We start from the raw sequence: 22434 nt of genomic DNA, 5'->3' as shown, positions 1-22434 counted from the left end.
TGGGTAAAAAAATTCAAATCACAATAGTAATATTGTCTCCATCATCTTCAGGTTCTTGTTTTCACTTTTCACCCCTTTCTTCAGTAGGATCTTCTTTGTCCTCCTCCTCATCTCCTTCCACATCGTTATAACCTTCTTCATACTCTTCCTCCTCTTCACACACATTCTTCTTATCTTTGTCTTCTCTGTCTTCTACCTGAGCATCTTCATCATACTCTTCCTCATCCTCACTTCCTCCTTGTTGTCTCGGCCCTCCACATAGCCCTCAGCATCTGGACCTCCTTGTTGCCCCTTTTGTAGCCATCGAGATGGGAGTTGCAGGAGGAGCTCGAACACATTTTCTCTGTAGTCATTCAGGTTGGTTACCTCACAATTAAAAAGGTCTAATCTCTTGAGGTTTCTAACTTTTTCAGTGGCTTATTGTACTCAGGTCTTTAATTTTGTTGTGTGAGCTTTGGACACTTTTCTGCCAATACTCAGGCCCCGGAGATATGTTATCACTTAGTTCAAGTTTCCTAAGTTTGTTTAACTTTGTCAGCAGTGAAGGTAAGGCTTAAGTAGATTGTACTTAAGAACTCTAGTTCTTCATACTCCTCTGTGAGACCTACGATTTTGTCTTCATTTGACTGACAGTTGTACAGGATGAGCTGTTTATGTCAGAGGGCGTCCTGTTCCGCAGCTCTAAATGAATCCGTTTGTCTGTTTGTCCATGTCCATCTCTCATTCTCTCTGCAGAGCCTCTGGCACCAGTGAAATTCAATCAATAAACCCTGAACCCACAGCTGAGTGTTTTAGGATTTTGAAAGCTCAACGAGCTCTGCTTGGTTCTCCTCTCCTGTGTTGAACTATATGGTCTAAAGAAATGAAAATCGTATTAGTGTTGTGCACTTCTTTTAGGAATCCTACCCTGTCAGGATAGGAATCCAATTCTATTGCAGGAGTGTCTTTCATTCTAATAGTTCCATATGTTGTCTTTCAAAAAATATAGTATGAAATTGAGAGTAAATATTTTTGGTCAAATTTGCTGTTTTTTTTTTTTTTAAAGGAATTTAGTCAGCTCTCATCTCTGTACCATCAGATGATTGCCAGACAGCAGTTATGTAGCTTTTAATGACTCTCATATTTAAAAATAAAGAAAAGGAGAAGTGGCTTTGAGAATTTTTTTTATATTTGCTTATCAAAGCTTAGGTGTAATAATGTTGTTATTGGGAAGCGGACTTGGCCCAATGGATAGGGCATCTGCCTACCACATGGGAGGTCCGCTGTTCAAACCCCAGGCCTCCTTGACCCGCCCAGCGCGAAAGAAAGTGCAGCCTGCCCAAGAATGGTGCCACACAAACGGAGAGCTGACACAGCAAGATGACACAACGAAAAGAAACACAGATTCCCAGTGCCGCTGATAAGGATAGAAGCGGTCACAGAAGAACACACAGCGAATGGACACAGAGAGCAGACAACTGGGGGGGGAGGGGAAAGAAATAAATAAAAAATAAATCTTTAAAAATAATAATAATGCTGTTATTAAGTTAACAAACTGCTAAGTATAATCTTAGAAAGCAGTATAGGACTGTTAGCTTTTGTATATGTACATAGGGATTTAGGTGCAATTAAAAAATCAAAGTAGAAAATTACAGTGGACTTCAAAAATATTTTTCTCTGCATGAAGCTAAAACAATGACAATAAAATTATTCACATATCCCTAGGATAGTTGGACTAACAGAAGGAATAGTGTTAAACTTGAAAGCTCTGACCTGCTCCATCCTAGAGACTTCAGGGAAGAATATGCTTTGTAGTTTGGTAGCAGTATCAGGTGTTGGATTGAGAGCATGATATCCCTTTCTTTACCAACTGATCGAATCAGTCAGGATGCTTGGAATCAACTTAATTTAATCAACTTTCCATCCTAAGTACAAATCTGAAGTTAGAATGACTCATTTTTTTAAATTGAAATGTTTGCCTTGTTTTTAAAATCAATTTTATTCATAAACCATATACTCCATCTAAAGTATACAATCAAGGGCATTTAGTATAATCACAGAGTTGTACATTCATAACTTCATTCCATAGTATTTTCATTACTCAAAAAAAAAAAAACAAACCAAAACCGAAACAAATGACCAAAATAATCCTACCCCTTAGTAGTTACTTCTCAGTCTTTCTGTCCTTATCCTGCCAAACATAACTACTAATCTATTTCCATCTCTATAATTTGTGTTTACGTTTTGCATAGATGGTACCTTTTGTCTAGTTTTTTTCACTTAGCATACTACCCTTTTTATGTTTGATGGAAGGGTGTTGATATTACTGTACTCTACTGTCCATAGTTTGCTTTGGTTGTATTTTCCCCATATATCACCCTGATTTTAACATCTTGTAACAATAATCTACTTTTCTTCTGTTTCAGAGAATAACATTCTTGTATATGTACTTTAATCATACTCAGTTTTCACGAGGGTTCACTATGATATACAGTCCTATGTTGCCTTTTTTAGCTTTCTTTCTAGTGATAGGCCTTCCCTTTCAACTCATTATTAGTGCTGCTAATCACAAACACTGTGATGTGCACTCACCATTTCAATTCATTTACAAACATTTACAAATAACTTTTTTTCCACTTTTTAATTTTTAAAATTTAAAAAATTTTTGTAAGGTACTGGGGGTTGAACCCAGGACCTTGTGTATAGGAAGCAGGTGCTCAGTGGTTGACACTGAGCTATATCTCCTTCCTAGTGAGTTGTTTTTTTTTTTCATTCGTTTGTTTTTATAAGGTACTGGGGATTCAACCCAGGACCTTGTACATGGGAAGCAGGCACTCAATCACTTTAGCTTCATCTGCTCCTCTACAAATAAACTTTCAACCAGTTTTGCACAGATTAGACCCTGGTGTTCCGATCTTTAACCTCTTTCTGTTTTCTGGTGACTTGTATTCCAGCTGTTCCCATCGTGTTTATATATCACTATTTGTTTATCCGTTTTTCATTTGACAGACACGTGGGTTGTTTCCATCTTTTGGCGATTATTAATAATGCTGCTATGAACATTGGTGTGCAGATGTCTGTTTGTATCCCTGATCTCAGTTCTTCTGGCTCTATATCTAGTAGCGGTTTTACCACGTCAAATTGAATATTTATATCTAACTTCCTTAGATAGTACCAAACAGTCCTCCACTGTAGCTGTACCATTCTATATTCCCACCAACAGTGAATAAACATTCCTATCTCTCTACACTTGTAGTTTTCTTTTTTTAAATAGTGGCCAGAATGACCCATATTTGTATAGGAAAACTTTCTGGTTTAAATTAAAATTCTTAGTGCTATCAGTGGTTTAGTGAAGACTTTTTTGTTTTTTTAATTTTAACATGTACACAATGTGAAATTCCCATTTTAATACTCACAATTCTATGATTCAATGGTGTAACTACATTCACAGTGTGCTACCATAATCACCACCCATTACCAATGCATTTCCATTACCCCAAATAGAAACTATGCCCTGGTAAGCATTGACTCCCCATTTCACCTACCCTCTGGCCCTGGTAACCTCTAATCTACTCCATCTCTATGAATTTACATATCCTACGTATTTTATTTTAATGAAGTTGTACAGCATTTGTCCTTTTGTTTCTGGCTTTTTTCACTCAATGTGATGTCTTTAAGGTTCATGCACTCTGTAGCATGTACCAGAACTTCGTTCCTTTTTATGGCTGAGTAATAATACATGTGTATATAGACCACATTTTGTTTATCTGTTGATGGACACTTGGGTTGCTTCCATCTTTTGGCTATTGTGAATAATTGCTTCCATGTTTTGGCTATTGTGAATAATACTGCTCTGAACGTTGATGTACAGATATCTGTTTGAGTCCCTGCTTTCAATTCTTCTAGATATTTTCCTAGTATTAGGATTGCAGGGTCATGGTAATTCTGTATTTATTAATATTAATGATGTTATAATTTGTCATAGTCTTGCTGCAGCAGGCTATAGGCGCTAGTATTGGCCAGTCTCATCACTCTTTGCTCCAGCAACTCCAGCAACAGTTCTCCAATACCCAGCCACAGCCCAGTACCAACATATTTGGATGCTTCTGAGCCAACTGGAGGAGCTGCTTGTGCATTGGATGTGACACCACTCTTTCCTCTTAATTTCCAATCCCCTTCTCGGGCCAGCACTGATAGTGATTGGGGCCCTTCCCTCAGGATCCATTTTTAATGAGTTTTTAGTGTTTTTGTTAATATGAGGCATTGAGCTCTTGGGGTTTGATATATTATTTATATAGAGACCCCAGAACAGGTATACTTCTTTGCAAAAAAAATAAAGTTAACAAATCAATTTTATTGATAAATATTAAAAACATAAATCCATCTAAAGCATGCCTTTGGGTGGTGCATCTTCAGAATCATGACAGAAATTACTATTTTTTTGTTGTTTTATATAATGTTATATTAGTATTTCAAATTAAAAGCATACAAAGGGAAATATGCTGTAAAAGTATGACATTTTAATAAAATTAGTGTTGAAAAAGAAGACGTACTTATTTATCATAACTTTCTTTGTATTTATTTTAAAGAATCCAAAAGGAACTTGCAGAGATTACATTGGACCCTCCTCCCAACTGTAGGTATGTAGTTACGGATTTTTATTTATTTGTATCTTTTGCAGAAGGTCTGTTTGAATTGTTGGCCGCTGTTGTTGAAATTTGATTAAATAGCGAAAACATCACTGTGGTTTGTACTTAAATGATAGTGGAAGACAGTGGTGGTGGTTGTTTCTGTACAGAAATGGAATATTCAGCTATGCTTGTAGTGATAGAGTGGAGTTGCCAAAAATAGAGTAATGCAATAACAATAAGATAATGGAATTACAGGGTAACAAATATAATTATCTTTTAGTGGAAGAGGTGTTAGGACCTTAAATGATTTCTTTAATGATGGAATAACAGTGTGGATAAAATATTTGCTCTTTAATAATTTCCACTTTCTTGAAAATTGATTTTTAAACATGTAGTAGACTTAAACTGTGTTTTTTCATGGTTTACATTATTACTTATGGTCATCAGTTTTGACTAAGAAAGAATGGGTGATCTGAGATCAATGATGTTAAATTTAAAATGCTCTCTCCTTTATAACCACATGCTCTTAATTTTTTTTCTGGTCAGTGTTTACTTAATGGAAATAAACATATTTGCCTGGAAAGATGAATGATGTATAAGTACTAGAGGAGTAGGAAAAATTTAACTCCTACCTTATGCTCTTGGGTCTGGTGCAATATTTGGAAGATGGCTATTTTTAGACATTTATTTCTGTTTTGATACGAGATCAGTGTTGGAACTGGGCCAGCTTGGAGTTTTTATGGTTTAAATTGATACTCTTGTGCATTGAAGGTGAGGGAGCAGATTTAATGAAAATGTTTCCAGTGTTGAATGGAGGTAGAATTTATTGTTTGTATGATTTTTGACTTTAACTGAACTTATCTTTATGTGAAAGCATAGAGAGCAATTATGGGTAATAGTTAAGGTGAAAATTCTGTAGATGACTGTCTTGATTGTTGGCTAATTGATAACTATTTTGTGTAGGAAAAATTCTAGTAAGTCTTTATGTGTGTGGTGAACCTAATATTGTTCTTTATATAAGAGTCATGTACAGTATACAAACTTAAAATAATGTTCAAAGAATATTTCACTCAAATAGAACAGTTATTTCTTTGCCAGGTAAAACTGTCTGAGTACTTAACACTGTTTTTTTCATACTTAACACTGTTATATCAAAGCTGTTTCAGGTGGCAGATCATTGTTTAGACTTTGGTGGCCTATTAATATAAGTGGATTCTTTTGTAGTTTGCATTAAAGATAAAACCCCTTGTTTCTTAAGGATAATGTGTTTTAATGGTCTGAATCTTTTTTGTTTTTTAATTAACTGTATTTTATCACGTATATTATTTTTGTAACTTTCTTACAAACAACTGACTTCGTAAATATGTGAACTTAGTTATATACTTTTTTGCTTAAGTTTTAACAATAGATTATTGGCAAATAATTGCTTTAATGAGCTTAAGGCACATTTTTTGATAAATGGAATCCACATATAATATTGTGTCATGATATTTGCAACTTTGCTGTCAGATATTTTACTAATACATTAGATGGTATAGTTTAGTCTTGAATTATTACAGATAATTTAACTTTTATTAAACCAATATTGTAAGCATGCATGATCATGTAAAACTGAAGAAAGGATTTATAAAATGGTTATCATTTAAATAAACTAAAATATTTAACCCATTGTTCTACTTAAAGTGAAAAAGAATTTGAAATGTTGAAGTTTGCTTTTTCATTGAGCCTTAGTTAATGACACTATTATTGGTTCATATGTAAATTCTTTATTACTAAAGCAAAATGTACATAATAGTTTTTCATTTCTAACTGTAGGAGGCACACTTGATAAGCCCTTCAGATAAGGTTCAGGAAAGGTACCTACTTGGGTTAATTTTCTTATTTAAGGGAATTTACAAGGAAATCCATTTATAATCTGAGGATTTGTTAGGTAATGAATTTGCTTTAGAGCAGGGGGTTCTTATCCTTTTTTGTTCCATGGACCCCTTTGCCTGTCAGGTGAGAACCACGGACCCCTTCTCAGAGTGTTAACAGCAGATAGTTTTATGACACTCAACTAGCATCAGGTTTAACAACTGTAATTTCAAAGTAAGGATGAGTGTGATTTTTTGAAATATGCAACAACTATAATGTGATATGAAATGAATACTATAATTTATTGTATATATTCATAAATGAGGGAAATGCTAGATTTCAGTTAGAGGTCAGAGGAAATAAGGTGGGAAGCGAATTTGGCTTAACTGATAAAGCATCCGCCTACCCTATAGGAGGTCCAGGGTTCAAACCCAGGGCCTCCTGACCCATGTGTGAGCTGGCCCACACACATTGTTGCTGCGCGCAAGGAGTGCCGTGCCATGCAGGGGTGTTCCCCGTGTAGGGGAGCCCCATGCGCAAGGAGTGTGCTCAGCAAGGAGAGCTGCCCGCGCAAGAAAAGCGCAGCCCGCCCAGGAGTGGCGCCGCACACACGGAGAGGTGACGCAGCAAGATAACGCAACAAAGAGACACAGATTCCCGGTACCGCTGATAATGCAAGTGGACACACAGAAGAACACACAGCGAATGGACACAGAGCAGACAAGGGGGGAATGGGGGAGAGAAATAAATAAGACCCTGCTTTAAATTCTGGGTCTACCGTGCAATGGATTTAGCTCTTTTTTTGATCCCGGAATAGTTGCTTGCATTGGGTCAGGGAGAGGTAAAACTCATCTACCTTTATGGTATTCCCCTATTGTAAGCAAAAGATCTTCTGTGCTCTGTGGCTGATTGAAAAGTGATTAGCTTCAAATTCCTATGTGCTTATGCTGCTTAAGGTAGATGTTTTATGTGCTTGTTAAGTGTATTACTGTGTTCTTCGGATTGTTTGGAGTGAAATATTTCATTGTGGTTTATAATAAATCTTCCTGTATGAGAATGTGAGATAGTGAGAATGTGGTTACTATTTTCAAAAAGAGAAGTTAGGGCATATTTTCAGTTTGGCTTTTTTGGGGGCACAAAGTTAACAGTACGTTTGTGGTTGATTTTTTAAAGCTGCCTATCTAATAAAAGATATTAGAGGTCTTAATGAGTAAGGCTTATTTGATTTCAAAAGAAATAATTCCATTAGTACTCTCTTTGTATGTTATTTCTCCCAACACACAAGCTTCTCAAAACCCTGTGTTTTGGTTTCTTAGGTAGTTGTTAGTCTGTTATCACAGATAAAAATTGTGTGAGTGAACATCTGTGGGTTTACCTGTTGAGAAAATCAGAGTTTATTTATTATCAGGGGGATAGGGAGTTCACATTCCACTCTTATTTTAATAGAGCTCTTTTAACAGACTAATACAACCCAGTTCTGTGAGTATGTCAGGTTAAAGATCAGATCTCTGAATTTTGGTGTTTATCCTATGATATGTCTATTTAAACAGCTCTTGGAATTATACTAAAGGAGCTAGCATGTGTTTAAGTGTTGTGCAGATCTGTCATTTGAACATGTAGAAAATATAAAGTCTCGCTGAATCATATCATTCAGTTAGAGAGATAGGTTTTTATGAAGCATTTTTAGAGAATGCTACTTTACTATATAGTATTATTAGTCAGCCAAAGGGCAGCTGCTGTGAAGTATCAGAGATCTGTTGACTTTTATAAAGGGTATTTATTTGGAGTAAAAGATTACAGTTACAAGGCCCTAAAGAGTCCAACTCAAGGTACCATAAGAGGTACTTCTCACCCAAAGTCTCTTGCCACATATTGAAGCAAGATGGCAGGTGATGTGTGCGGGAGTTCAGCCTTCCTCTTTCTCTCTCAAGGCTTTGTGGTCCCAGTTCTTTCTGATCTCAGCTGTAGACTGGCATAGGGCTCAGCTTCTCTGTTCTCTTTAGCTGCAAACTATCAGGCAAATAAATGACTCATCACTCTTCCTGGGGCCACAGGATCAAAGCTGAAAAAGTTCTCTTCTCTGGCATCTATGGAGCTCTTTCTATTCCCATGTGTGTTCTCCTGTCTTCTCCCTTCTTGATTGAGTATCCATTTTTATAGCCCACAAAGGGGGTGGGGACTCACTGAGTTGCCCTAATGACATGGTTGAATCAAAGCCCTAATCTTGATTAATTAAGTAAAGGTAAGGCCTTTAAATTTAAATCAATCAAGGGTATCATGCAGAGGAATAGACCTGTTTACAAACATAATCAATATCTCTTTTTGGAATTCACAAATAATATCAAACTGCCACAGTATTGTTTAAAGTTATTTTTAGGTTTTGAATAAAATAAAAAATTATTCTAAAAGAGTAGCCACAAAATACTTTAATAGGTTAAATTATTCCTTATTGGAAGCATTTCCCTTTCTATCTTTGAATTTTCACTTTTGTTCTCAAATGAAGTAAAAATCCAGCAGTACAGTTTTGCTTGTGAAGCTGGGTTAAATTCTTTTTTCTTTGTCATTTTCTTCAAAAAATTTTTTTTTTACTTTATTTACAGTATAAAGAGTAAATGTTTAAAAACAATCTAAAAATTTCTGATACGTCCAAGGAAAAAAGTCTGTTCATAAAATCATAGGGACTGTAGGGCCATAGCTTAGAAAATTATACATCATTTAGATGGAATTTGGTATGTACTTGGAGTATTTGCTATAAATAGCTGACTATATTTTGCTTGACCTCAGCTCTTACATTGGATAACATAATAGACCCATAACATTTACAAGGGCCATGTTTTGAGGCTTTTGCAGAATCTCTAAATGTTCTGATGAGTTGAGGTGCTGGATTATTGGCTGAAATTGCTCACTACCAAAAAAAACCAAAAAAAACCAAATTGCTCACTACCTCAGTGACTTGTTTTTGCACACTACACTAACTTAGCTGGATGGAGTGATTCAAATTCATCATATATCCTTATAGAGCTCTAATAAGTAGAATTGCTGCCCCTTAAAAATGAAGATGTTGTGACTCCCAGGGCTTTTTACAGATTGTCAAAAGTACAGAACTTAAGTATGTGAATGCCAGTGAGTCACTTATATTTCTTTGGTGGCAGTTAGTGGACCAGAACGTCTCCAAATTAAAAATAAGTTTTTTGTTATCCAAACAATAATTGTTCCTCTGTATTGGAGAGAAGCTAAGATAAAATTCTGTTCTGGTCTGCTTCTGCACAATTTTGGTCTAGCTTTATGAACATGGGAATGAAAGAGAATCCTTATTACTTTTTGAAAGTGGAGGCTAAGGTAAAATGATTTGTATTAATTATGTCTTTTAAAAAAAAAGTCTAGTTATTAAGCAAATAAAAGAACGATATATGCCAAAAGAGTGGATGTAGTTCAGTGATGCTAGCAGTTTTCACTTTTCATTTCTATGTGTATCAACGATTTGCTTATTGAACACTGACTCTGGTATACTTTTTTTTGGTAACAGTTTTTTTGAGATATAATTGACACCGTATATAATTTACCCATTCAAAATGTAAAATTTGGTGCTTTTTTTTTTTTTGCAAATTTTTTTTTTTTTATGATTTATTTATTTTTATTTCTCTCTCCTTCTGCCCCCCCCACCCAAGTTGTCTCTTCTCTGTGTCTATTTGCTGTGTCCTCTTCTTTGTCCGCCTCTGTTGTTGTCAGCCGCATGGGAATCTGTGTTTCTTTTTGTTGCGTCATCTTGTTGTGTCAGTTCTCCGTGTGTGCCGCACCATTCCTGGGTAGGCTGCACTTTCTTTCGTGCTGCGTGGCTCTCCTTACGGGGGGCGCACTCCTTGCGCTCATCAGCACTGCGCATGGGCCAGCTCCACACGGGTCAAGGAGGCCCGGGGTTTGAACCGCAGACCTCCCATGTGGTAGACGGATGCCCTAACTGCTGGGCCAAATCTGCTTCCATGCTTTTTTTTTTTTGTATATTTACAGAGGTCAATAATCACAATCAATTTTACATATTCATCACCTGCAAAAGATACCCATATATTTTAGCAGTCACCTCCTTCCCATTTCCTCCAGCACCCACCCACATCCCAGTCCTAGGCAACCATTAATCTGCTTTCTGTCTTTATAGATTTGCCTATTCAGGACATTTAATATAAATGGAACCATGTAATATATGCTCTTTTGTCACTGGTTTATTTTACAAAGAATAATGTTTTCAAGGTTTTTCCATGTTGTACCATATATCAATTTTTTTTTTTTTTTAAAGATTTATTTATTTATTTTAATTTCCCCCCCTCTCCTGGTTGTCTGTTCTTGGTGTCTGTTTGCTGCGTCTTGTTTCTTTGTCCGCTTCTGTTGTCGTCAGCGGCACTGGAAGTGTGGGCGGCGCCATTCCTGGGCAGGCTGCTCTTTCTTTTCACGCTGGGCGGCTTTCCTCACGGGCGCACTCCTTGCACGTGGGGCTCCCCCACGCGGGGGACACCCCTGCGTGGCAGGGCACTCCTTGCGCGCATCAGCACTGCGCATGGCCAGCTCCACACGGGTCAAGGAGGCCCGGGGTTTGAACCACGGACCTCCCATATGGTAGACGGACGCCCTAACCACTGGGCCAAAGTCCGTTTCCCCATATATCAATATTGCATTCCTTTTTGTTGCTGAATACCATGCCCATTATATGGATCTACCACATTATATTTATTCATTAGATAAGGAAATGAGTGCAGGGGGAAACATAAAGGGGCAGAATTAGTAATGTCATTCTTGGAACAGTGAAGTCAACAGGTAGGCCTCCCTTCCATGTGGAAGGTAAGATTTGTTAGATCCTGACTAGGAAAAATAATAAAATTACCAGCCATTATAATTTGTTATTTAAATATTGAACAAAAGAGAGAGAGGAATTGAAGGTTTGATAAAATATTATTTCATAGAAGGATTAATTTGATAATGTGTAATATGGAGTGGTGTAGGAGGTAAGAGTGGGGAAGATATAAAGAGCCAGGGAATCTAGTAAGTAAACTGTTGCATGAATACAGGTTCTAGGTGATAAAGAACCTGGTCCAGTGAGGGTGATTCTAGAATGAGCACTAGGAAAAAAAAAAAGCAATGGAAATAGGAAATGTTTTTTGAACTGGCAGAACTTGTTAATGGTATGGTTTTGAGGGACAAAGTTTGCTGTAGACTAGGAGAGTAATGCTACTATTGGCAGAAGTGGAGGAGTTGTTTATGTAAACTGATTTTATTAACTTAAAATGTGTGTAATTAGGAAAGCAAATAAGGTGAAAACAGATTTATTTCTCTCTAAGGCCACCACAAATCTTAACGTTAATAATGCTTTCCTCTTTACTTTGGCTTCCTAGAGGCTCATAGCCTTATTTGCTCCCCAGCTTTAGTACAGATCTGAATTAACCACATTTTGTTTAAAAACCTCAACTCTGGTTTTATTTTCTTTTCCTTTTTTATATCCATACTTTCATTTTGCATTTCTATACTGCATTAATCTTTGTAAGCCACCTCCGGGTCTTTTTGGAGCACGAAGATTATTAGTAAATATACAGTATGAATAACAGAAACTTGATGTGAATGGCTAGTAGAATGCTGGTGTGACTCTTATGAGTAGTCATTAACATGATAAAATTTAAATACAGTGAGGGCCTGTATTATACAGGGAGCTGAATAATTCATATTCTTTTCTCCTTTCTTTAGTACAGATGATTGAGAAGTATTTCTCCCCTCCCCCAGATGGTTCTCTCATCTGTCTGCTCATTGTTTGCTCTTGTTTGCTTGCCTTCTCCAGGAGGCTCTGGGAATCAAACCCGGGACCTCCTACACGGGAGGCGAGTGCCCAACAGCCTGAACCACATCCACTCCCCATGGGCTGTAGTATCTGCTGGCTTGTGGCATCTGCCCATTTAGGCATCTGCCTGTTGTGGCAATGCGGCAGCTCGTTGTGGCAGGTATGACATCTGCTTGTCTTCTTTAGGAGGCCCTGGGACCCAAACCTGGACCTCCCATGTGATAGGTGGGTGTCCAAATGGTTAAACCATGTCTGCTTCCCAGGAAAATTTTTTATTAACTCCTATGAGTTCCTTACTCCATTGCTGCAGTCTTCAGTGCTTTTGCATAGACTTTACAAAGACAAAAGACTTTAAAAATAACATTAGAGGTGCATTAAAACAGATAAAATAGCTAAAGAGTTGTTTAGAATAGTACCTGTAATTTTTTGTTTGTTTGTTTTTTAAAGATTTATTTATTTATTTCTCTCCCCTCTCCCCCTGTCCCCCCCCCGTCCCCATTGTCTGCTGTGTTCTTCTGTGACCGCTTCTATCCTTATCAGCGGCACGGGGAATCTGTGCTTCTTTTTGTTGTGTCAGCTCTCCGTGTGTGTGGCGCCATTCTTGGGCAGGCTGCACTTTCTTTCATGCTGGGCAGCTCTCCTTATGGGGCGCAGTCCTTGTGTGTGGGGCTCCCCTATGTGGGCGACACCCCTACATGTCAGGGCACTCCTTGCACGCATCAGTGCTGTGCATGGGCCAGCTCCACATGGGCCATGGAGGCCCTGGGTTTGAACTGCGGTCCTCCCATGTGGTTGGCGGACGCCCTATCCATTGGACCTTGTCTGCTTCCCAGTACCTGTAATTTGGATAGCCATATGTTGGTATGTGTACAGTGTGACAGAGAACACATGGTTTTGACTTATTTTAAGAGTTTCAAACTCATTTGCATTTTTGCTCCTGTACTCTCTTCTATTAATTTTAAGTTAAGTTCCTTTATTAAGCCAAGAATATGTTTATAGTTTTCTTTCTGTCTTTGTTTTGAGGCTGACCTTTTACTTGGGGCACAACCAAAGTAGAACCTTAAAGAAGTGCCTGCCTGTTAATTCACATGGGGAGCTTTACATATAAATGTTTACTTTTATATACCATCACTTCAGAACTATTCTCTGGGTAAATAAAATCACCAGATTCCTTATTTTATTATTTTAAAATATTTTTTCTCTGCATTTAACTGTAGGTTTAAAAATGTTTATTTGCTAATAAAAAGAAATGTTGACTGATAAAGTGAGTTTAGTATCCACATTTTTTTCTTTGCTGCTTTAAGAACAGTACAAGAATGTGTCTGGGAAAAAACGTATATTACATGTTCACACTGGAATTATGTTCTATAATAACAAAAGATTTTATCACTTAGTTTGCTCAGCTTTGTAACTGGTAATTATTTAAGATTTATTACCTGTGAAAGTGCCATATTACTCTCTAACATGTAATATTTTAATTCCCATATCTCTTTTTATCTTTTAAGATGTCTTGGAAGCTATTCTTTGGAGAGTTTAAAGCATTTCTTTTTAGTGATTCTCATATTCATCAATTTAAACATTTTTGTCAACTAAGCATTATTGCAAATAAGCAAAACATTTTTTTTGTTAGTATATTGTATTTTGAGAACAATGCAGATTTTGATTTTCAAATTTTTGTTGTCAGAGTTTGCCTTTTGGACCATGTCTTATCTAAAGGTACACTTGGAACTCTTAAAACAGAATGTCTACATACTTCAGGGACTACTGGGATATCTTTGAAGTTATATCTAAGTCCTTATTTGCATAGAAGCAGCACATTATTCTAAATGTATAATTGATGTAAATGTGTCTATAATATAAAATAGCTCAATGTATAATAGTCAGACAAAGCCATAAGGTAAAAATCCATTTTATTTTCAAATACATAGCTGAATAGACTTTTTTCTCTATCCAGCCCCTCATCTATGTGGAAGATGAGACCTAGTATTAATTCTCATACCGAGTTAAAAATTTCTACCTTTGCACTTGTTCCCTGTACCTGAAATCCAACACCTCCTGCCTGGTACCTCATTGCTGTCAGTGCTCCTGACATTTCTTATTAAACCATTTTTCCTATTTAACCCACCTGGTGGGAGCTCTTTCTTTAATCTTTGTATTTCAATCTTATAGTTCTAATCTTAGCATTCAGTGGATGCTCAGTATGCCTATGAGTAAATAAATAAATACAGTTAATGATAGTGGGATGTAACATTTCAATGCTTCCAGTGTTTGACGCAGCATGCATAGTGCTTTACCAGCGTTATCCCATTTGATTTCATGGCTATCCTTAAGGTTTTAGACAGCATTTTAGAGAGGTTAGGTAATTTTCCCAAGGTCACAGAGCAAGTAAATGGCAGAAATAGGATTTCAACTCTGGTGACTTCAGAGCCCAGGTGTTTTGAGACTTCGCTATGTTCTCTTGCATTGTGAAATAGATTTAGGTGAGTCAATCTAGACTAGTACTCTTCCAGTAGAACTTTCTGATGTGATGAAAGTATCCATATCTGTGTTGTCCATATGTGGCTGAGTAATTGAAATGTCACAAGTCCAACTGAGGAACTAAATTTTAAATTGTACTTCATTTTAATAATTTAAATTTAAATAGCCATATGTGGCTAGTACCTCTACCATATTGGACAGCATAGTATAGAAAAATAAGAATTTCTCAATATGAAACTGAAACTTATATTTAAATTTTGGGTAACACTAAACAGGTCAGTTTGACTTTGTTGGATGTGGCTTTGAAGCTAGGGAAGCGTGGGATTCTTCTAGGTTTTTGGCTTTGCTGCATAAAAGAATTCAAGAACACACCAGTTTAGTTAGGTCAGTAAAAATAATTTATTGGGAAATGGGGGGGAAAATGGAGCTTGCTGAGAAATGGGAGGGAAAAATGGACATATGCAGCGAGATTTGATTCGGGCTTCTCTAGTTGAAGATAGCAATTTGTCTTGTCAAGCCATGGCCGGCTGCTGCAGGAGTCTGAAACTGCAGCATACTCTCCATCCACTTCAGGAGCATGACCAGAGATGTAGTAGATACCTTTTTTATTTTAGGAGTCATTGACCAACCTAGCCAATAACTCAAATGGAGAGGCAATATGCAGTATACTGAAGGCCTGGTTTGAATATACAAGAGAGTTGGACGATATTGAAATTTATCTCTTTTGAATTTTATACACTTTCTAAATACTCCCAATGCAATGTATAACCTATTAAATTAATTTACTATTTTAGTGCTTTGCTTTTTACTTCTGCACCTTTACCACGTGATGTTAATTAACAAGTATTTTACTTTAGTGCAGTATAGGAAAAACTACTTTCTCAATTATCTTACGAAAACAGAAGATACTCATTGGAATCAAGGGTATCTTCTTTACCACCATTTCACTATGTAGAGTGAGTTGGCCTCTGACAGGTTTTCCTGTTATGACGTTTCTTTTGGTTATTAATATCAGTTTAGATTTCTAATTAATAATGGCTTCCTGGAATTAACCATTGAAATGCTTCAGTTTAAAAGATGCTTTTACAAACTCATTATTAACTATAACCACATAGACTACTTTACCTTAAAAGAAGCTTATTAAATTACAATTAGTAACCAATGAAATTTACTTTATCTTAATTTCATTAAATACAAACTTACAAGTTTCATCATTTTAAACATTTAATACATATAATGTTAATTTATTTAATTGGTATTCTGTAACCTAGGGAGATAACACTAGCTAAATAAAATTGAAACTATTATAGATTGTGCAAGGAATGTTTATTTTCCTTCCTTTACAGGAGGCTAAAACCTCTTTAATAAACTTGTAAAACTGTAAGTCATCTTAAAAGCATACTGACTGGTAGGCTCTGGAATATATTATAATTGTTTGATTTATTTTAATTATAATTTAGAAAAGATCTTTCCATACCTTCCAAGGACTTTTCCTTTACTTACTGAAATTTGGTAATAGGATTATTAACTGACCTTATTATTATTATTATTTAAAGAAAAAAATTTTAGGAGGTACCAGGGATTGAACCCAGGACCTTGCACATGGGAAACAAGCACTCAAACCACTGAACTATACCTGCTCCCTTATTTTAAGACTGTTAGAAGGTTTAAATTGGGCAATTACAGGACAAATTGATTCCTAATTCCCCAGCCTAGAAGATAAGAGTTTTAATCTGTCACACTTAGTCTCTCCCTCAGTGCTTGCAAAGGAAAGGCCCTGAGGGTTGGGTAGGTCAAAGAATTTAGATAAACCTTTTTCCCTTTCCCAGTAGTTTCTATATTCAGATTTCTATATGACATATTCATGTTATCTAGCCTAATTCGGGCTCCAGGAATATTCATTCACATATAAGTGCTTATTTAATTCTTAATTTGAATAGAGTTCTTTTAAGAATTTCCATTTGTTAATTTGGTATTACCATCCTGGTGTATCAAGATTATACTGAACAAATAGGCAGACCACATAGAAAGTTAGACAGTTACTTATTATTTTCATTCTCTTACAACTGTAAAATAACATTTAAAAGATGTCTCTGAAGGCTTTTTCTAAGTAATCTGCACTGTGACCGTGTAGTTTTGCACAAGAAATTTCATTCCTTAATTATTGCCTTATAACCAAATTGTTTTCAATGCTTTAAAATACAACTTGCAACATTTTCCTTTACTTCAGAGCTTTGCTTGTTTCCCATTTTGACTTTCATAGACCTTGGATGAACAATACTAATTCCAGTATAGTCTCACTGAGATCATTGACATCTCAGGGAAACCTGGTTTTTCTCATGACTTTGTGCTTTTAGGAACATCAACACATGAGGTGGGAGGTCCCCACTGCCCAGTCCTTGACTGCTAGACTGGAAGAGTATATGTCCAACCCTTAGGGTCAAAAATTCCACCAGGCAGCAATCTAGTCCACACCTGGAGTCGAGAGAAAACAGGGTCACTAATAACAGTGGAAGGACAGGAGACAGGTATCTTAAATTTGCCCATTGGGGTAGAAGTTGTTATGAAGTAACCATAAGCAAAGGCAAGGGTTGAGGCTAGACCTGAAGTATTCATAAATAAAGGCAAACTCAGTTTAGAACTATCATTACAATAGCAAGCACAAACAGGGGTATGGCCAGACTTGAAGTAACCATAAACAAAGGTAAATTAGTCTAGGATTACCCTCACAGTAGTAGGTTCTAGGCTAAAATCCACATAGTTATAGCAACCTCACATATTATCCTTCTCTTTAACTCTTAATTACAGTTTCTAGTATTTTTTTTACTTTAGACACTTTTATCTAAGTTTTTCTGCTTTTCTAGCATATGAGCCAATTCCTTGTTATTTCTTTTATACATCAAATTCATTTGCAAGATAGTATTGACATTTAAAGACTCATTCTTTAGATTGTCTTTCACTGTTATCCAGTTTGTAATAGGTGAACCCCAAATCTGATTTACAAGTTTCTAGGCACAAGGAGACTAACAAAGTGTTAAACACAGATTTAAAGGTTAAACACAAAATTAAGCACAGTTTCGAACAGAAGAAAGAATTTTACACACACAGCTTAGCTTAGGAAAAGATCTGCCTTTAGAATCACCCAGATGTAAAGCTCCCGGTGTCTGTCCATAGGAGAAACTTCTTGCAGTACCCTTCAGCTTTGTTCCTCCAGGAAAATCCCTGGACAGCTGCTAAATATGGAGTTAAGGGGTCCAGAGAAGCCCTGTCCCTGATGAGACACAAATTGGGGCTTCTCTGAGGGCTCTATACCATTAGTTACCTCTCAGCAAGGGATAAAGCCCTGCGAAGGCTTTTTCTGTAGAAGGACTGGAATGTTACAAGGGAATAGACAGCGAGCTAGGAAAGCCAGGAACTTTTTAAGTCATGGGCTGGAGGTGGGGGAGGTTTAATAAATGGCCTAGATCTTGCTCCCCAGTTCACTCCCTTTATTAGGCACAACTGAGGTTAGGAGAGTCCAGAGAGCAGGGTAGGGCTAAGTAATTGTTAAGAACTAACAATCTTACCTGCCATGTCAAGGGTCACTTGAAGCCTCCTAGTTGTTGTTTCATGCATGACTTCTGGCCCCTTCCATCCTCCCTTGGTGCAAGGCCTCAACAGTCCGTTTCGTGAGGCACTTTGGTCCAGGTTCCTGCTGATGTGAAGCCTGGGTTTGGATAACCCTGAGGTGACCAGTGCCTTTAATGGCAACGTTTCAAAGTTGAGCCTGTCCCAATCCCTGTGCCCAGCCCTCCTTACCTTCTCCATCTTGGCAGCCAGTCTCAGCAATGCAAACTGAGAAGGCTTTTCTAAAAGGGAGTTAGTAGAAGTTTAGGGGCTCAGGGAAAATTCTTGCAGTTTTTCTATGGCTGTCCCAGGCAGATTGGCTGATGAAGTAAGTTGCTATGAGGATCAGTCCTTTATTAGAGTTAGGATCTATTAGAGTATATTTTTATTGCTTCTACCAGCTTTCTGTGAAATAAGTCTGGGATTCTAGGTTCTACCTCTGAGATTAGTAACAGCTTGAGCTCATTTAAAATTGACTGGTTTGGTAGTACACTTTCTCATCCCTTTAAGGAGACATGGCCATGTGGTCTCTGGCCCTCACATCTGTCTTTCCTCTTCTTTTCTTTTACACAAGTTTAACTGGAATTCAGGATCCCATACGGCGCCCCCTCTTGGCCATACTGTGGCCACGTGGTGTGGTAGGTAAAGATAAGCCTCTTTCTTTTTAGACCATCTTTAGGCAGGTCGTCCCGGTTGACTTAGACTGCATGCCCATTCAGGACTTAGGGACAGTTTCACCCACCACCCAGAACTTCCTTGGACCTACATGATGTGGGGGCTTGCCTCTACCACCTCTAAAGAGGGAACTGGAAGTCTGGACAGACTGAGTTTATATCTGTTGGAGCCTATCCAGGAACCCCTTTAAAATGGCGGAACCGAAAGAGGGCACAGACAGGCTATAATTATGTTTGGACTCACCTGTACTTGACAGGTGTCAGGGAGAGCTACCCACCTCTAGAACAGGGATTCTTAACTTTTTTTGTTGAGTAGACCCCTCTGCCCATCAGGTGAAAACCATGGACCTCTTCTCAGAATGTAGCAGCAGAGTTTTAAGACATTCAACTAACATTGGGTATAACAGCTACCATAATTTTGAAGTATGGATGAGCATAAGTGATTTTCTGAGATAAGCAACAACTGTAATGTGATAAGAAATGAATTACTGTAATTTATTGTGTACGTTCATAAGGGAAGGAAAGGATAGATTTCAGTTAGAGGTCAGAGAATATATAGGTAATAAGTTGTTTTTTTTCAATTCAAGCTCACTTAGACACCTTGAAATCCAAGGGGTCCGTGGACCCCTGATTAGGAAGCCCTGCTCTATAACTCCTGGCTGACTTGTCAAATGAAGCTGGGGCAGTGTTGGTTTCCTCTAGATTCTTGGCTACATAGCATAAAAGAATTTAAGAACAGGCCAGTTTAGTTAGGGCAGTAAAAAGAATTTATTGGAAAATGGGGGAAAAGAACAGAGCTTGCTGAGAAATGGGAGAAAAGGATGGAAATACACATCAAGGTTTTTTTTTTTTTTAATTAATTTTTAAAAAATATTACATTCAAAAAATATGAGGTCCCCATTCACCCCCACCGCCCCCACCCCACCACTCCCCCCACAGCAACACTCTCTCCCATCATCATGACACATCCCTTGCATTTGGTGAGTACATCTCTGGGCATTGCTGCACCTCATGGTCAATGGTCCACATCATAGTCCATACTCTCCCACATTCCATCCAGTACACACTAAGGTTTGACGTGGGCTCTTCTAGGCAGAGAGTGTGATTTGGCTTGTCCATTTAAGTTTATTAAACTATTAACAGGTTTATCTGGCAAAGAAAACTCAGCAGAATCTAGGTCCAGTTTTTAGATATTTCAATTCTGTGGCTACAAAAAAGAGTTTATTTCAGGGCACACACAAAAACTTTCACGTCTTTCATGCTGTGTTTAAACTGGAAATTTGAAGCCTTGAGCTCATCCCTTTCTTGCCTGTTTCATTTATGATCTTATTAAGAGAAACTTATTTTAAATCTTCTGTGCAGTTTTATCAAAGGGTAATTGTTATGAACGCAAGGCTTACATGTTTGTAGGTAAGGCCTAATGCATCGGAGCAGAATGATTGGTGGAAGTTGTGAACTGGCAGAAGGCAACAAATTCAGTTGTGAGTGTAGAGGGAAAATCCCTGCCTGAAACAAGGAGAAAGTTTCTAAAGGGTGGCACAATTGCTCATTGTTTAAAGCTATTGATATTTTTATGTCAGCCTAAAGTTCACTGGCAAGTGGAGCCCAGTGTGTTTTGTATTTGGATTCCAAACAGCCAGGCAGTGAGTAAAGGAGTCTGCAGCAAGGGTACTGGCACTAGCCTGAGCCTGCAGGAATAGAGTGAGATGTCTAGAATCTGGAAAAGTTGAATAATAGGGCCTGGGAGTCAGGCCCCCTTAACTAAAGTGAGACAGCATTGGACAGGAGTTAGTCTCTCTCAGTTCTTTCTGAGTTAATTATCATATTCTCCACCTTCTAAGATAAAAGATTTGCCTTCTTATCCAAGCCTTGTGTATCACTTCAGAAAATACATTGCAATAGCCTGGCTCATAAATCATATTAAATAACATTATGGTCCTACTTCACAAACAGCCAGGATTTGAGGGTAGCAGAAAGGTACAGGAAGTTTACCTTTTAAGAGGGCACAAACAGAGGAATTAAATTTACTATCCTGCTGCATTGTTGTCAAGTCCTTAGAAAGTTTCAGAGTTCATATATTATGTCCTTTAAACTGCCAGTACATTGGGACAAAACCTTATGCATTTTACTTTAATTTCTGAGTTTGATTATAAGGCACTTCTGGGACTATCCAAAAGGCATGAACTGTCTCCCAGTGGCTTTAGTTAATGCTGTATCAAAAGAGTATCATCTTAAGTTTGCTTTATTTAAAAGACAGAATGATCCCCAAAGGCAACATTATAAGGAGTCTTTAGTACTTAGGTGGTCAGCTTGTTCTATACTTGATTATCTGCATTAATGGAAAAGAACAGGGAAATTAATAACTCATTACATTACATAGTATTAGGTGAAAATATGTAGTATTTAAAACCATGGACTATGAATCACAGATAGTGTTCTGCGTATATTTAATACATATATTTAATGGGCAGAGTGTTTTTGTTTTTCGTTTTTTGTTTAAACAGCAAGCATTTTTTGACTTGCTGTTCCAGAGGCTAGAAGTCCACAATCAAGGCATCAGCAAAGCTATGCTTTCTCCAACGAGTCTGTGGCTTTCTGGTGTTAGCTTGTTGTAATCCTTAGGGCTCCTTGGCTTTCATCTCTCCTCCCATCACATGGCCATCTTTTTCTCCTGTGTTTGCTCTTTTAGTATCTGCTAAGTTCTTTCTCCTCTCCTATCTTTCTCTGACATCTCCATATAAGGACTCCGGTAATATGAATTAAGGCTCTAACTATTTCAGTTTTTGGGTTATACCTCAACTAAAAATAACATCTTTAAGTTACTGTGGGTTCATACACACAGGAATGTGGATTATGGTTAAGAAAATGTCTTTTGATGAGATCTCCCACATATGGTAATTTCTTTTTGGTTAAGAAACTGCCAAAGTGATTTCCAAAGTGGTTACACCATTTTATATTCCCAACAGTCATGTATGAGTGATCCGTTTTCTCGCCGGCGTGTGGTAGTGTCATTGTTTTTTATGTTAGCCGTTCTTATGTATGAAGTGTGTCCTTTTACTTTTTTCTGATAATGCGTATTAAACTCTTATCGAATATGTGGTTTCCAAATATTTTTTCCCATTGAGTTGGTTGTCTTTTCACCTTTTTCACAAGGTCCTTGAAGTGCGAAATTGTTTAATTTTGAGGTGGTCCCATTTATCTTTTTGTTTTCTTGCCCATTTGGGTGTAAGAGCCGAAAAACCACCACCTACCCCAAGATCTTTAAGATGTTTCCCTACATTTCCTTCTAGCAGTTTTATGGTCCTTTTATATTTAGGTCTTTGATCCATTTTAGGTTGAATGTTATATAGTGAGTGAGATAGGGTTCCTCTTTTCTTTCTTCTGGTTATGGATA

General features: G+C 37.3%; 1 protein-coding gene across 1 annotated transcript in view; it reads left to right on the top strand.

The window, feature by feature from the left end:
* Positions 1-22434, top strand: part of UBE2E2 (ubiquitin conjugating enzyme E2 E2) — a 368066-nt gene that overhangs the window by 25053 nt on the left and 320579 nt on the right. The window contains exon 3 of the mRNA XM_058290675.1: positions 4569-4619. Within this exon, the coding sequence (XP_058146658.1) occupies positions 4569-4619 (51 nt within the window). The remainder of the gene's footprint in view (positions 1-4568; positions 4620-22434) is intronic.

This window comes from Dasypus novemcinctus, chromosome 31 (genome assembly GCF_030445035.2).
Source record: "Dasypus novemcinctus isolate mDasNov1 chromosome 31, mDasNov1.1.hap2, whole genome shotgun sequence".
Lineage (NCBI taxonomy): Eukaryota > Metazoa > Chordata > Mammalia > Cingulata > Dasypodidae > Dasypus > Dasypus novemcinctus.
This window is presented reverse-complemented; position numbering and strand designations above follow the sequence as displayed.